Below are 14,544 nucleotides of genomic sequence, written 5' to 3'. Positions count from 1 at the left end.
TACACTGGTGTAAATGTTTCTGGTATGTTTCCCGCCACCACCTGTTTTTTTTAAGGATGTAAACTATAAATACAACACCTGTAGAGGTTACTGTAATGTTAACAGACAGCTCACGCTGCTGACTGGTGGATAGAACACATCCAGATGAATCTGTCTGAACCATTAAAAAAGCCGTCGCATATGATAAAGAAGAGAAAGAAACAGGCCAAAACACACAAAGAAGATAGCTTCAGTAGCAAGAGTAACGGAGCAGCAAGACCCACCGGCCTCTTGTCCCCCTCCTCAGTATCTCCACGCTGTTTTAAAAAAGCCTCTGCATGTGAAAGCAGAGAGGATTGAAAATTTTTACCAGTGTTGCCCAATTTTAAAGACATGAAGAATCAGAGAACATTAGCTACAAGTGCGCTGCTCAGGCTCCTTTACAACGTTCCATCCTGTGTTTAAACAAACTGGTCTGAGGTCCTTTAACAACCTGCTTGAGTGGCTGTTTGGTAGCAACTATGTCGTGTTACAGCACACTTGATTTTTCGTTGTAAAAGTTACATATATCATTGTGGATTTTTGACATATTTCTTTGAACATTTCAAAAGTCATAAAGTTATTCATTTCGAGTTTTTTTACATAATATACTAAAAAAATAAATGTATCAATTATTTTTTCCTTCATGTTGCACCAAATCATTTCCAAGGTTCTCATGGCACCTAACATATTCAGACAGTCTAGACTCCCTGAAATATTATTAACAAAGACCCAGCTTAATATCAAGATTTCTATGAAACCTAAACAAACTACTCTTTGATATTCGTTATTGTTTACGGTGCAGTCTGAGTTCACTACGTCAGGTTTCAGAGAAGCCAGTGATGAGGGCACAAGAGAGCAGCTCCAACCATGTAAACACCTCCCCCTCATCCTCCCTGGAGAGCGACCTCGAGCTGCACACCCGCGGCCTCCTGGGCACGGGAGGAAATGAGAGTAGGAGGAGAGGGAGGTGGCACGCTCACAAAGAGAGACGAAGTGAGGTGAGATAGGGAGAGGCCAGGCACACCATCCGAGATCAAAGCCTGAGGTTATGCCCTGCTGCAGCCAAAATAAGCACATCAGTGGCGGGGCTTTCAGTAAAAGTTGTTGTCTTTAGATTTCTAATTTGGGACACTGCTGTTTTATTGTTCTCCAGCCCACATCACAGCATTTCTCAGTTTATTTGGCTATTTTGAACTGATTTTAATCTGGACCAGGCAGACACCTAAATTCTCCGGGTTAGGTCATTTTCTTTGGCGACGTTTCAGAGTCAGCTGACGACAGAGAGGCCGTAAAGCATGTCCTCTGAAAAACGAGGCAGATCAGAGATTCACAGATGGAGATTAGAGCCCAGCTCCACTCCGTCTCTCCACATGAGGCTCAGAGAGTGTGTCATCCTTATTTCTCAAGGCTGCTTCAGCTCTCTTATCCAACCGAGCCAGAAGCCCTCAGCTAAAAACAGCAGCAGACGTATTGATCTAAAATCTCTTCAGTGACATCAGACCGCTCACTATTTACACTTTTACTCTATTCCACTTTTCTCTCTTCAGCTCTCCAAAACAAACACTAGATCTTTTAAGTTTTGTGTGACCAGTCTCTTATAACCATTATTACTATCATTATTACTACATTTATTACTTTCAGTTCTACCTCTTTTCTTGTAGTTAAGTTTAGATTAGTTTGGTTTTGTTTGTTTTTCCATCCATTCATTTTCAATACCACTTATCCAGTCAGTAGTCAGTCCCAGCTGTCACTGGACTAGTGCAAGGGTACATCCTGGACTGGTCACCAGTCAATCACAGGGCTGACAGGAGCATCACTTCCACTCATGGGCAATTTAGTCACCAATAAACCTAACAAGAATGTTTCTGGACTAATTAGCCAGTACAAGATTTATGAGCTAGCAAACTAATTACCTGTCATTATTTACAACATGGCTTGAAATCCTGTTCTATAATGCTCTTTGAAACTGTAATGAGCCTCCCGCCACTAGAGGCTGCTGTAGCAGTTAATGGCCACTGCCTTCTTGTCTTAGCTTTCCCATGGCACGTCACTGGACGTAAATATAAGAAGCTCAGCGGTATCTTAGCAGTTAGCATGTAGCAGGAACCGCGCAGTATGGCAGTTTTTTAGCTAGTAGATGGAAATAAAGTGTTACGTAGGCTGTCGAGAGTTGAACCCACATACTTACTCAACTGAAGTGAAAAGAGGCAACACATCAAAGCATGACATTTATCTGCAAAGAGGAACAAAGGCTGGCGGCACTAGCTTTTAATGTTAGCCATAGTGTAGAGAGTATATCAGGCTCATACACCTGCTGACACAGGGACCCTGTGAGGAATTTGACTGTTTTCTAGGGATTTTCTCCTCTTTAGACTAGTCGGTTAAAGAAATTTAAATGAGCGTGTAGCCCAATGGGGAAATCTATGCTTAGGGACATCCTTATTCTGGACCATAGGAGGAAGCATCCAATATCTGATACGTCAGTATTTTCTCAAACTTACTTTTGCCAATACTGGAAATCCAGTCACTACTTCTACTCTACTTCAGACTTAAAACTTCAATGCTTAGAGCACACTTTGAATTTTAAGGAATGTGGATGAAAAATTCTAAGTAAAATACACTTTGGGCATCCCTATAATTCTGATAACATTTTGGAGTTTTTACAGTGTATTTGTTTCCTCTACAGTCATCTGATCCTTTTGGATCAATAGATGTTACACTTGTTACTTCACTTGAAAACAAAAACTTTTTTTTTTCTTTCCTGGTGCTTAAGTTATCTTACTTGTTCCATGAGCACTCTAGTATCAAGGTAAGGTAGTAGGTGTAAAGCCTGAGAGACTAAGCCCAGGGCAAAGACAGACACTCCAGCACCACTTGCGGCTGTTTGTTGAGCCTGATCTTCTAAGGTAAAGTAATAATTGAAGTCTCAGACGTGTCAGCTGTTTTATCATTGCAGATCTTTGGCTCTTCCTATGTCAAAATCACATTTTCTCTGATGTCAGTGTTTCTTGCAGCGTGAGGAGCTGATCGGCTGTGCCGTGTGGCTCACATGTTTTTATATGATATCACAGAGATGCTGCAGGACAGTTTTCTAACATCAGCTCTCAAGGTAAACTAAGATTATTATTTTAAACAAACCCCTCGGTCTGCTGCTCTATATCTCACTTTTTTTCTTCATTCACTCCGTCAGTGGAGACTGAGTGGTTCCACATGGGAAAGCCTAAAGCTTCACCCTTCAAACTAGCTGCAGGGATGAAATATGCTGTCTGTACATATCATCACATCATTAGGCCCAAAGGGATCCCGGCGATGGATTAGAAGCTGTCTACCTGCGAGGCTCAGATGAATTTATGAAGCACTTAATCATGATGAAGCATCGGTGGAACACTTTGTCTCTTTCCATACGTGTTTATCTGTGGGAATAGTGAGTGTCCGCCTCCTTTTCACTCATCCTCTTTCAGCCTCTTCATCTTTATTTCTGTCTCTCTACCGTTTATGTGTGTGTTCTGACCTTTGACCTCTCCCTATTTTTGACACGACTGGTTATCAGGGCAAGATAAGTGACGTTGTCTGAGCCTCTCCGTCCAGCCGTGCGTGGGAGGCAGCAAATTGTCCGTTAAGTGTTTCTGCTGAGGCCGAGAGAAGATTTGATATAGTGGGGAAACAAAAGTAATATGTAGCAGGAAATTCAATTGTCTCTTTCCAGCAAGTTTGAGCTCTAGTTGGACTTCCAAAGCAAATCAATTTCACATGAAGCAGTTCATATGAGGTTTGACTCGGAGTCTGTCATTCAGCCAGCTCTCTGAGTGCAGATCTGATGCCAGTGTTTATCTCTGTTTATAGAAAAGAGCTTTTATGACTCAGACTTACATCCTCAAGTGCTGCTGAGAGTCTGCATGCCACAATAGAAGGAAGCTACCTCCAAATGTTCTACTACAGGCAAGCACAGGAAACACCCCCTCTTCATTAGGGTGTGAGGGTCCTTGACCCAAGCACAGCTGCTGTTTATTCATGTAGTGAAAGTGAGATTTGTTCAGGAAGGTGCCCTCTGCTCATTCGGCATCAAGAGACTCCAAGTGAGAACAGAAGTCCCCGGCAGGAGGCCTCCAATACAACCTTGAGTTCAGAGGTTGTGTTGTTGATCGTCAGCTAAGGGAAGCCTGGGGAAAGTGAAGTCACTCTCTGCTAGGTCATTGCCAGTCAGGCCTGATTTGGCTGCAGGAGATCGTGTTACGACAGCAGGAACCTCAGAGCCTGCAGGCTCCACATCTAACCAGACCATAGGGCATCCTCTGTTCTCTGAGGAAGCCCGGCTGTTATCGAACCCCAATGCACAGTGCTCTGCGCTAACAATGCTAACTGAATCCCCAGTGTAGGTCAGGTTGACTCTGAACTCATACATTCAGAGTGGCCAAATGAAGTCAGAATACGAACGCCCAAGCTTTGATTACAGCTTTTAAAGACGACCAAAGTGAATCATCAGGACATTTTTGTTTGTATCAGTGAGGGCCTTGGCAATTTTAGGTCTGCCAGTTTTAGTACAGTGTGGTTTTTATATCATTAGGGCTGTCAGGATCAGTGCATATATAGATAGAGAGAGATTTTTTCTTTTTAATCACATTAGAGTAAGGGTTAGTTGTTCTTTCAGCTCAGTTTGCTTAAGCCACTGTAACTTCTCTCTGCAGCCACAGTAATGTTAAATAAATCCACCACTTCTCCTTAACATCTCATTTCACTTTGAAAACCTCACAGACTGCTCAAAAGTCATCTGCACCGTGTGATATCTGACATTTATTCGCTTTTTAAATCCATAACAAGTTCCTTTTTCAGTGGTTAAATTTGTCATAATCATCAATCTAAAATTCCTTACTTCCTTTCAAATAAAGCAGGTCAGTACCAAAAATAAGTCCTTTTCCTTTGTTAAAGACAGTATAAATATTCAAGATGAAATAAAAACAGCTTTAGTCATGCTAATTGTGTTTAGAATAACATTTATTTTGATTTTGATTGTTCCCACAATCATTTTTTGTGTGATGGCACGTGTGTTGCATTCAAATGTGCTTTTTTTGGGGGGGGGGGCATGTTGTCTGTCTGTGCTTGGGCAAGAAAGTACCAGAGGTGCCAATAAGTTAAAATATAAACAGATTGGAGGTTGTTATGGGACAACTGGTCAATTGACACAGGCACCACCGAGTCAAGTGAGGGTTCTCCCAAAGATTTTCAGGTCTCAAATTGGGCCGCAGCATACTTAAGTTTGGGAAAGGCTGTTCTAGGAAATAAACTTTGAGTTTGTGGAGACATAAAAGGAGAGAAAAGTTGAAAATTAGGCTGATGTTTGCCAGAATATGAGGCAAATGTTAGCTGGCCAGAGAGGACTTCTGAAATGAATGAGATTGTTCTGGATTTGATTTGAAATATGCATCTGCTTGCCAATAAATCAGCCTAAGACCTTGTAATAAAAGCTATAATAATATTTTTCTCTTCCATGTGATTTGATTTCAGTCGCTTTCTTAGAAATTTGATAAATTAACTCATTATCACAGGAAATCTAGTACTGTTATCCAAGGAAAACAGGATAAAAAGTCCAAATATTGAGATAACTAAAATTGACTCTATCACACGTAAACAGAGTAGAATCAAAGGCATGGGTATGTGTCTTCTTTGGGCTTCTGTAGTTCTACACTACAAAAACAAGTTGGAGGGCCCAATTTAAAACAGTTAGGTAACAAGTTTTACAGCTTTTTTTGAGCTGAGGGGCCTAACTTAATGCTTCATGTTGCAATTAAGTTGACATAACATGCTCATACAAAATGTTGGGTCAGCAGTAGAAATACATATTTAAATGTTAGCTAAACTTAAATCTAAACATTCAGTATGTAGATATCTTATGATTCATGAGTCAGTATACAGTTGTATCAACCAGTTACGTTATTGACAGTGCACCGGATATTTCATAATTTGTTCACTCAACATTAATCAGTATTTTGGCATGTAGGAAAGTTCCTCTCCACCTGAATCAGGTAGATTGAAAACAATGTGCACAGTGATAAAAACCATAGTCCTTTATTTATCTCAGTCAGCACCATGACACTGGCAAATTGTCACAGCTTTTTCACCGTTTGCTGAAACCGCTGTTGAACTATGGGATTGTTAAGACAACGAGAATTAAGAGACTGTGCCCATCTTTCCACAGTAAGAATCTTCCTGATAGTATTATCCACTTCAGGGTAGCCTTGAATAGATGTTAATCAGACAGGATCTCCAAGCTTACATGATATTTTCTCATCAGTACCTGTATAGCAACATGCCCACACCTGTTTCTTTCAGTTTGCAGGACACGCATTCGTAGTTTCCAAAAAGAGTTTTGATTAATCTGACCACAGAACAGTTTTCCATTTTTCCTCAGCCTATTTTAAACGAGCTTTGGCCCAGAGAAGATAGTGGTGTTTCTGGATTCTGTTCACATAATTGCTTCTTCTTTGCATGATAGAGCTTTAAGTTGCATTTGTGGATGGCATGGCGTACTGTGTTGACTGACAGTGATTTCTGAAAGTGTGCCCAAGCCCATGCAGTGATTTCCTGTGCAGATTCTTGCCTGTTTTTAGGGCCTCTGTAGTTGTAGAAAAATTCCTTTCCACCTAAATCAGCTCCATTAAGACCTTGTGCGTGGTCTGTTGTGTAGGGCAGGGTATACAGAGGTTTATGGAGTATATCCACTTCCTCTTCATAGAGTATACCCACTTTTAAATAAAAAGTATGCCCAACAAAGTGTATTTAAATTAACAGAATACCCACTTCTACACACACCACTACACTGCTGTGCATGGTGATAAAAATAATAGTTCTCTATTCAGTTCTGTTCGTGCCACAGCACTTGCAAAAATACTATACCTTTATGGCTGTTTTGCTTTCTGAAGCCTTGAATAGATGTTAACCAAACAGGATCCCTAAGCTTACATGATATTTTCTCATCAGTACCTGTAGCGACATGCCCACACCTCCACCACCTTGTGTTATTTTTGGTGCGACAGCCCGCTGGGCCTTCTGCTGTGGTCGACTGAGGCAACCTGTCACACATGAGCTAACTGTTAGCCACCTGTGTGTAGCTAATTTAATAACTAAAGCGGTGCAGGTTATGAGAGCTGACCTGTAGTGTATCTTTATGTATGCTCTGCACAGCCAATATAAATACAGGAGGTGTTTCACAGCCCACTTTTAGCAGTTACAAAGAAATTATTTCCTGTTACAATTGATGTAGAGACTTTTTAGCAAGGTCAACCTCCAGTTATGCAGACACCTCCCATGAACATGAGGGTTTTGTGAAAAGCCACAACCAGGAAATGCTGTGAGGCCTTTACAAAGGAGCTGAGTTGTCCCTTAAGCTGCTCAGCTGAGTTAGCATCTTAGTGAAACACAGTCATATTCATGTGTCACTCTCACACCTGCTTGAAATAGATCTCCTGCCTGCCCAGCCCTGAATATAAGTCCTGACAGGTCCGGCTGCGGTTTACTGACTGTGCTGGCACCACGGCTAATAAAGGATGTCACTCTGTTTAACTAAGGGCATGTTTGTTTTTTTCAGCAGGGGAATATTGGGAGTGCAGTTTTCCGCTGTTTTTGTTTATTCATGAGAGGGTATCCTCCCAGTAACAGCTTTCCATTATTAACCTGGGCAACTAAGCCCGCAAAACAGCATCAGTTTCCACAGAGAGTTCATTTATATACATATCCAACAATAAACATATCACATGGCATCATTATTAACATAACAAAGCTTTCTTTTTTACAATAGCATGGAACCGGAAAATAAAATACTGGCACGTTCTTTTAAAGCACCACAGCTTGCTTTACAAGGCCTGGTTTACAGAGGAGGTCTTGTGCTATACCTCTGCCTGTACATATTATGCAAGAAGCTCAAGTTTTGGAGCCAAATTCCACTGAACAAAATGTTCCCCAGCATGTCTGACCGTCTTATTCTGCATTTTTGTGGTTATCTAGTCACTTCATGAAAGGTGGGACAGACCAAAACTTGAGACGGGTCCTGACTGAGAGCTTAACATTAAAAGAAAAACAGAACTACCACACCTGATCGTTTCTAAAGATACAAATCAAACTAATCAGAAGTGACTATATAAACCTGCTGACTGATTATTGAACTGCTGCCAGAAACAGGGATTAAACCAACACAGACTCATCACCTGCGTGTGTTATTGTGTATTTCATCACCTTTTCTTTCAAATGTCTTCCTTTCCCAGAAGTTGTTGGTAAAGAGTGATACCAGCTACCCCATTAAACATCTATAAATAGCAGCTTGGTGTTGCCTTGTGGTGTAACAGTCGGCCACATCCTGTTTCTGAGATTCTTGCTTGAAAACACAAGGGCCAGTGTCTCACCTTTCTTTTTTCTCTATCACCATTCTCTCACAATGGAACATTTTAAGCAGGCCAATGGAAAAAATTATTTGATAAAAAAGAAAAAAAAAAGCTGCAAAACAAAACTGCAGTTAATATGTGGGTGGAGGAGACGTCAAATTCCTTTTAATGTGACTCAAAAGAAGAAAGGAAGCCAGCGTGTTTTCCTCTGAGAAAAATAAAGAGTGCATTTGTGGGTTTTTTTGCCACTGAGCTGCTGGGTTTTCCCGTTCCTTCTCAGAATTACCTGGAGCTTTATTCTCACCTCGACTGACGGAGAAGAGCAGCAATTTTTTATCATTTAATTGTTGCATGTGCTTGCACTTCCTTTTCACTCTGCGACGGCAGAGCTAAAAATAACCGCAGCATGTAAATACCTGTTTAGCCCGGGGCGGGAAAGAGTTGAAAACAGCCAAGTGTGTTGGCACAGGTTGGATTTTTCCAATGGGAGTTCCTCCTGTTTAGGGAGGTGAGCCCCAACCAATGTCTGTTTGTGTGAATAGGTGGTTGTGTATGGAAAGCAGGGCATGCTATTAAAGCTGTGACCTACCTATTTAAAAACGCTAATCTGTTACTCATTATTTACCCATTTATTTCTAGCTTTATTTGTGTCAATCCATGACAACAAATGTACAGACTGCTGTTATGTTTCTACTTCATTTTCCACAGATAAGATCACCTAGCATTGCCAAACACTGTTCTAAAACCCAAATTCCAAAAAGGTTGGGTCACTGTATTAAATGTAGATATAAACAAAATATTATTATTTGCAAATCCCATAAACTCATATTTTTATTCACACTCAGGCCTGCCCACAGGATTGGCTGGGCCCCTGAAAACCCCAGAGAATGGGCCCTCCGCAGTAGTGATTTATTGATAGTATCAATGCATGTGCTGGATCAGTAGCATTGGTGCTAGCATCCTGGTTCCTGGCTTTTTCAAAGCAGAAAAGTGTGTCACACTGTTTTTTGGGTTCTGGTGTTGAAACTATTTATGCGTAATACTTTTTAACACCTTCTCACCACATTTTCCACATATTTTTTCTAGATCCTGTTTCCACTTGTAACCCATTTTTCTTGTTGTTGTCTATTTTTGACAATTTTAACCCATTTTGCTCCTTGTAAACTATTTTTTTCCCAATTCATTTTGGCATGTTTACTGTAAGTTGCCACTTTTCCCTATTTTTTTGCTAATTTTAATCAATTTTTGCAGATTTTTACCCTGTTTTGGCCACATTTTTGCAACTTTCCACCCATTTTTCCACTTATTACCAATTTTTGCCACTTATTTACACAACTTTTAGCACATTTTTTCCATCTCTGGCCCTTTTTTGCCTCATTAAACCAATTTTTGCTGCATTTTGCCCTACTTTAACACTTCTATCTCATTTGTGGGACAGCAAAAAAAAATCCAACATTTTGTTGCCCCGTTCCTACTTTTTTTAAATTAGAAATGAGCTAATATTTTTCCTAAGATGGTAAAATGTTCCATTTTCATCATCTGATATGTTGTTTATGTTCAATGGTGCATAAGATATGAATTATGAGATGTGCAAATCATTTTATTTGTTTTTCTTCACACTTTACTCAGTGACCCTATGTTTTTGGGATTGGGGCTATATATCAATCAGAAGATATGCATATTTTTCCATTTAGGACATGCACCATGTAGACCCAAAATGGTGTTCTATAAAAGACAGAAAACTTTAATTTGCATCTAAAAGAGCTTTGTCTTGTTTTTGTCTGGAACAGTGCAGATGCACAAACAGTATCTAGTGATAACAACCTGCAGGCCTCAGAGTGGGTGGACTTCCTGCCTCAGCTCTGCCGCTGATGGAGGTTTCACCCAACTTTCTCTTTCTCTCTCACTCTCTGTGTGTGTCTACATCAGCCCTCGTTATCACAGCCTGCTCTCTAACTGAGGAGCTTCTTGTTTGCGTCGAGCCACAGGGCTCAGGGCCCGCGCCATCTTCTCAGTCACTTCCCTCTGTTTTGCCAAAGAACACAGAGCAGATAAAGGCCGGGGAGTGATCTGTGTCTGCCCGACTGTGGGAAAGGCGCGGGCACAGGAACAAGTGCAGGAAAGACAAGACGGAGACTCAAAACAGAGATGTGTGTATGCAGCCAATATGAGGCCAGTAATGACAAAGATATGTTTGGATTGCAGCCACTGATAATGAGCATTTTTCTGCTTGACCACATGAGTGCCTTTCTACGGTCAAGCTGTTACATTTTTACTTTCAGTACAAGTGACTGTGACACAGACCCTACATTTAACCTAAATTTAAACTTAAGAACAATAAGAACATGGAGACAGACACAATCAACTCATTAACACTACAGTAAAGATTGGGGGCTTTCTTCATTATGGAGTGTTGTGTTAAATATTCCTTAAACATTTTAACAACAGGAGTACTCCACTGACTGAGAACTTTAATTTTATACAGATGGAGCTATTTTTGAAAGATGTATGTCATATTATGTAATATTTCGCCATCAACAACCAAACAATAACATAATATTACAAGTAAAAACCTGTGCTGCCCATCTGCATTACTTCTTGTTTTGAATTAAGGACTCTTCAATAAAAACTGCACCTTATAAGGTGTATGTACCAAACAGAAAATCAGTGTTTTGTTTTCATTCATAAATTTCTCATAATGAGGGAGAGTTTAATGAAAAAAGGCACTTCCAGGTTCCTGGTGGAAGCAATCCCAGAATGCACATGAGCACTGGAAGTAATGCAAGTTTGCTTTCAAATCGTGGGACTGTTTGAAACGACCCATCAGCAGGACTTTCATGCAACTTTTATCTAATCTTTTCTAGCACTTGGTTGTAATGCAGTACCACTGTTTGACAGTGGGGGCTGCTATTTGGCAACTGCATAAGAATTCATTCATCACTGCTTACAAAGCAGTGACTAAAACTGCTCCTGTTGACCTGGAATTCCTCATGCAGGTCCTACACATTTTCTCACCCACTACACTAGGCCAGCTAAAGGCCCCTGGTACTTAGAACACATCAGGGTCATAAGTCATCACCTCGACTCCTCTACTCTGTTGTCCCTCGATGGTGAACTCCATTTGATTCGCAAAGTCCTTTTCTATTTTCAAGAGCAAGCTTAAGACCCAGCTCTTTCAATAACACTATGCAAATGGCTAAACTTTTCTCCACTGTTGTCTCCAGAAGTAGAATTATTCTCCCAACTACAGTTCTCTGGGACTGTCCCACTCTACTTTTTGGGTTTTGCGCCAGCTCTTTGTGAAGGACCCAGCCCTTGCTACTTTGGTCATTATTTGTTGGTGAAGACAATTTGACTGATGTTGATGATAAGAGGTCTTATGTTAATAATTGGTTGTTCATATTATTGCCCACGGTGCAAAGTGAAGTGCACATCTCTACTTTGTATCATGGGCATTTGAGCTGGAACTCTTAGGCCATCTCTCTCTATTAAATCTAACAGTGTTCTAATGAAGAAAGTCTATATTTAATGCAACTCCTTAATAATGATCTGTGACCTCTCTTTTCTTTCCACAGTTAACGAGATCATCAGGAATGACCTCTCCAGCATTTCCGTGCACACACACGCATAGATGTGGAGCAGCACACACTCAGACGGCAGCCACATCAACAAAAAAGAGGACAACAAAACAGAGATCCAGATGATGAAGAAGAAAAAGTTGACCAGGATCTCTGATGAGACCATCAGATCCTCAAAGACTGGCTGCAGAATCACACGGACAATCACTGGCAAGCTCTGTTTGAATAAACACATGAATGTTATACTTAAAGGGAAGTGATATCAGGGGCAAAGTATACAACAGCACTTGCCTTAAGTCACAGCAGATGTTCTTTAGTGGACCAAACAGCTCAATGAGACTGAATTCTTCCTATTGTAGTCAAACGACAATCTTCACTTTGGGTATATGTTAATGCATGGACAAGCTAGCAGGGCAGTAAATGTCAAGTTTCATCACTTTGGTTCATTCGTTTGTGCAGTCAGTCCGCAACAATCGGTGCCTTACGTCAGTGACAAAGACGGCAAACAACAGCAGCAGTCGCACAAATGCAAAAGGTTCACTGTAACCCCAAAGTGGAAGTTTTTCTATCAGCGTTTTGTATCATTTCGATGATTTGTTTACAGGGAAACAGGATTAAAGGCTGGAAATATGTAGGGATTTTGTGAATAGATTAGAATTGTATTTTTTCTTGCTCCTTGGTTATAATCTCATCGTTCATTTATACTGAATGTTATTGTATGATATTCTTTTGTATAAACATGTATTTGGAAATGTATGCCTTATGCTTATATCATGCTGTTTGCTATTAAGCTTTATGTTGTTTTAAATTGTCTTCCCCTGATATGATTTGTACCATTTTAATTACTCTTTATTATGCTTTTCACCTTAGTGCCTATTTTTTATCACCCTGCCCTTGTCTTCCACCTGAATCATGGCATAAAGATGCAAAGACAATCAGAGAAATAGAAGAACATATCCTATAAAGACGTCCAGGTTTGGGGGCTTAAAAGGCAGGTATGAAAGTTTTCTTCCTTCAGCTATATAATAGTTAAACAATGGTATCCGTACCTGCTGAATATAAATGAGAATACTCATGGAGAAGATGCATCCTCTTGTTATTTCTTGCACTCCAGGTCTGCATGTAAATAGGCACAGGGATAACGTAAGGCTTGTCTTACTCATCATGTGGGTGAATCTGCTGAGGACTTGGCAGGACTGTTACTTACTGCTGGCAATAATTGATCTGAGTTAACCAAAGGATTTTATCTTTGGTGAAATTATTGTCCAAGTTTCCTTTTCCTGTCAAAGACTTGAGTGTAGAGCGGCTTAAAAGAAACATAATGCACTTTACAGAGCAGCTTCTCTTGCCTCCAAACCAAATATTGTAGACTGATTTTCACTGTCAAGTCATAAACTCACCTTCGTCCCTTCCTCTCTCTCACGGCAGCAGCAGTCTTTTCCATGTTATCGGTCTTTTGGAGCATGCACATCGTAACAATGTTTGGGATAATTTAGCTGACAGTAGCTCTCAGTATAGCTTCCTATTTCTTTTCCAGACCAATAGTATAATAGCATGACTAAACTCTATGGATAAAGTTTCTATTTTGTGCCTTACTCTTTCTTGGCCACAAAATCATCGCAACTCTAAGATGCTTTTCTGTGTAGGCACAAGGTGAAACATATTTCTCTTTAATATGAAATATTTATGAAAAATGAAATGTGTTTTAAGTGCATTTAATGTGTTCTCAACAATGAATAAATAAATGGCATACTGGTGACCATATATGAAGCCTGTTTTCCTGTTTTTAATGCAAAGATATCACTGATTGGTTAGCATTACCATTTTATGTTTCTTAAATTTAGTAGAATCAGCTCAAATTCTGCACAGGATCTTGTTTTTCCCCTTTTTTAAATTGGACTGCCAGCACAAACATGTGACAAGATAAAGGTCAGGAATTGATGCATAGATAATTAAAGTCACATTAACTTGCTGTTTTGTCATTTTAGCTTGCATTGCTGAGGCACCAGCTGGAAACAACTCACTGTAGCAGCTTCCTGCTCTCACAGTGATGGAAAATAACTCCATTGCTTTGCCCTTGAACATCTCATTTTGCTACAAAAACTCCTTAGCTCAGTGGACATGTAAAATCCCTGTGATGTCAAAATTTACTTTACACTTTTCTCTTTATTTTTTCTTAAATTGACTTCTCTATTAGGGGCATTTTCCCCACAGTTATGGCTTTGGATCTCCCAGAAGTTCCCTATTTCTTTTAAAATTAAATCGTGTCCTTATCCAAGTAAGATAAAAGTTATTTTAGCCTAAGATAGCAACAATTAAAAAGTAAATCACAAAAAAGAAAAGTTTTAAGAGGAAATTTGGAACTTTAACTCTTGAAAAGTGTTAGTGCTGTCACATTAACTGGGAATCATTGGACTTCAGTGGGTAATTTTGTACATGCACTCCTGCATATTTCTTAAAGGAATATTTGGGTATTTTTGAAGCTGGGTCATATGAGGTGCTTGGCAGTCGTAGTGGCATTAGCCTCCAGTGATTTCAGAGAGCTTTCCCCCTTTATGAAGGGCGGTTGTTCG

General features: G+C 40.1%; 1 protein-coding gene across 2 annotated transcripts in view; it reads left to right on the top strand.

Annotated features, from left to right (window-relative positions):
- LOC121513106 (nuclear factor of activated T-cells, cytoplasmic 1-like) overlaps window positions 1-13,721 on the top strand; it is a 106,159-nt gene extending 92,438 nt beyond the window's left edge. For both annotated transcript variants that reach the window (XM_041792625.1, XM_041792626.1), the window contains exon 10: window positions 11,969-13,721. In XM_041792625.1, the coding sequence (XP_041648559.1) occupies window positions 11,969-12,024 (56 nt within the window). In that variant the 3' untranslated portion in view covers window positions 12,025-13,721. The remainder of the gene's footprint in view (window positions 1-11,968) is intronic.
- Window positions 13,722-14,544: the final 823 nt, after the last annotated feature.

The sequence above is a fragment of the Cheilinus undulatus genome, linkage group 8, assembly GCF_018320785.1.
Source record: "Cheilinus undulatus linkage group 8, ASM1832078v1, whole genome shotgun sequence".
In the NCBI taxonomy this organism is placed as follows: domain Eukaryota; kingdom Metazoa; phylum Chordata; class Actinopteri; order Labriformes; family Labridae; genus Cheilinus; species Cheilinus undulatus.
Note: the sequence above shows the minus strand (reverse complement) of the source record. Positions and strands in the feature narration are given on the sequence as shown.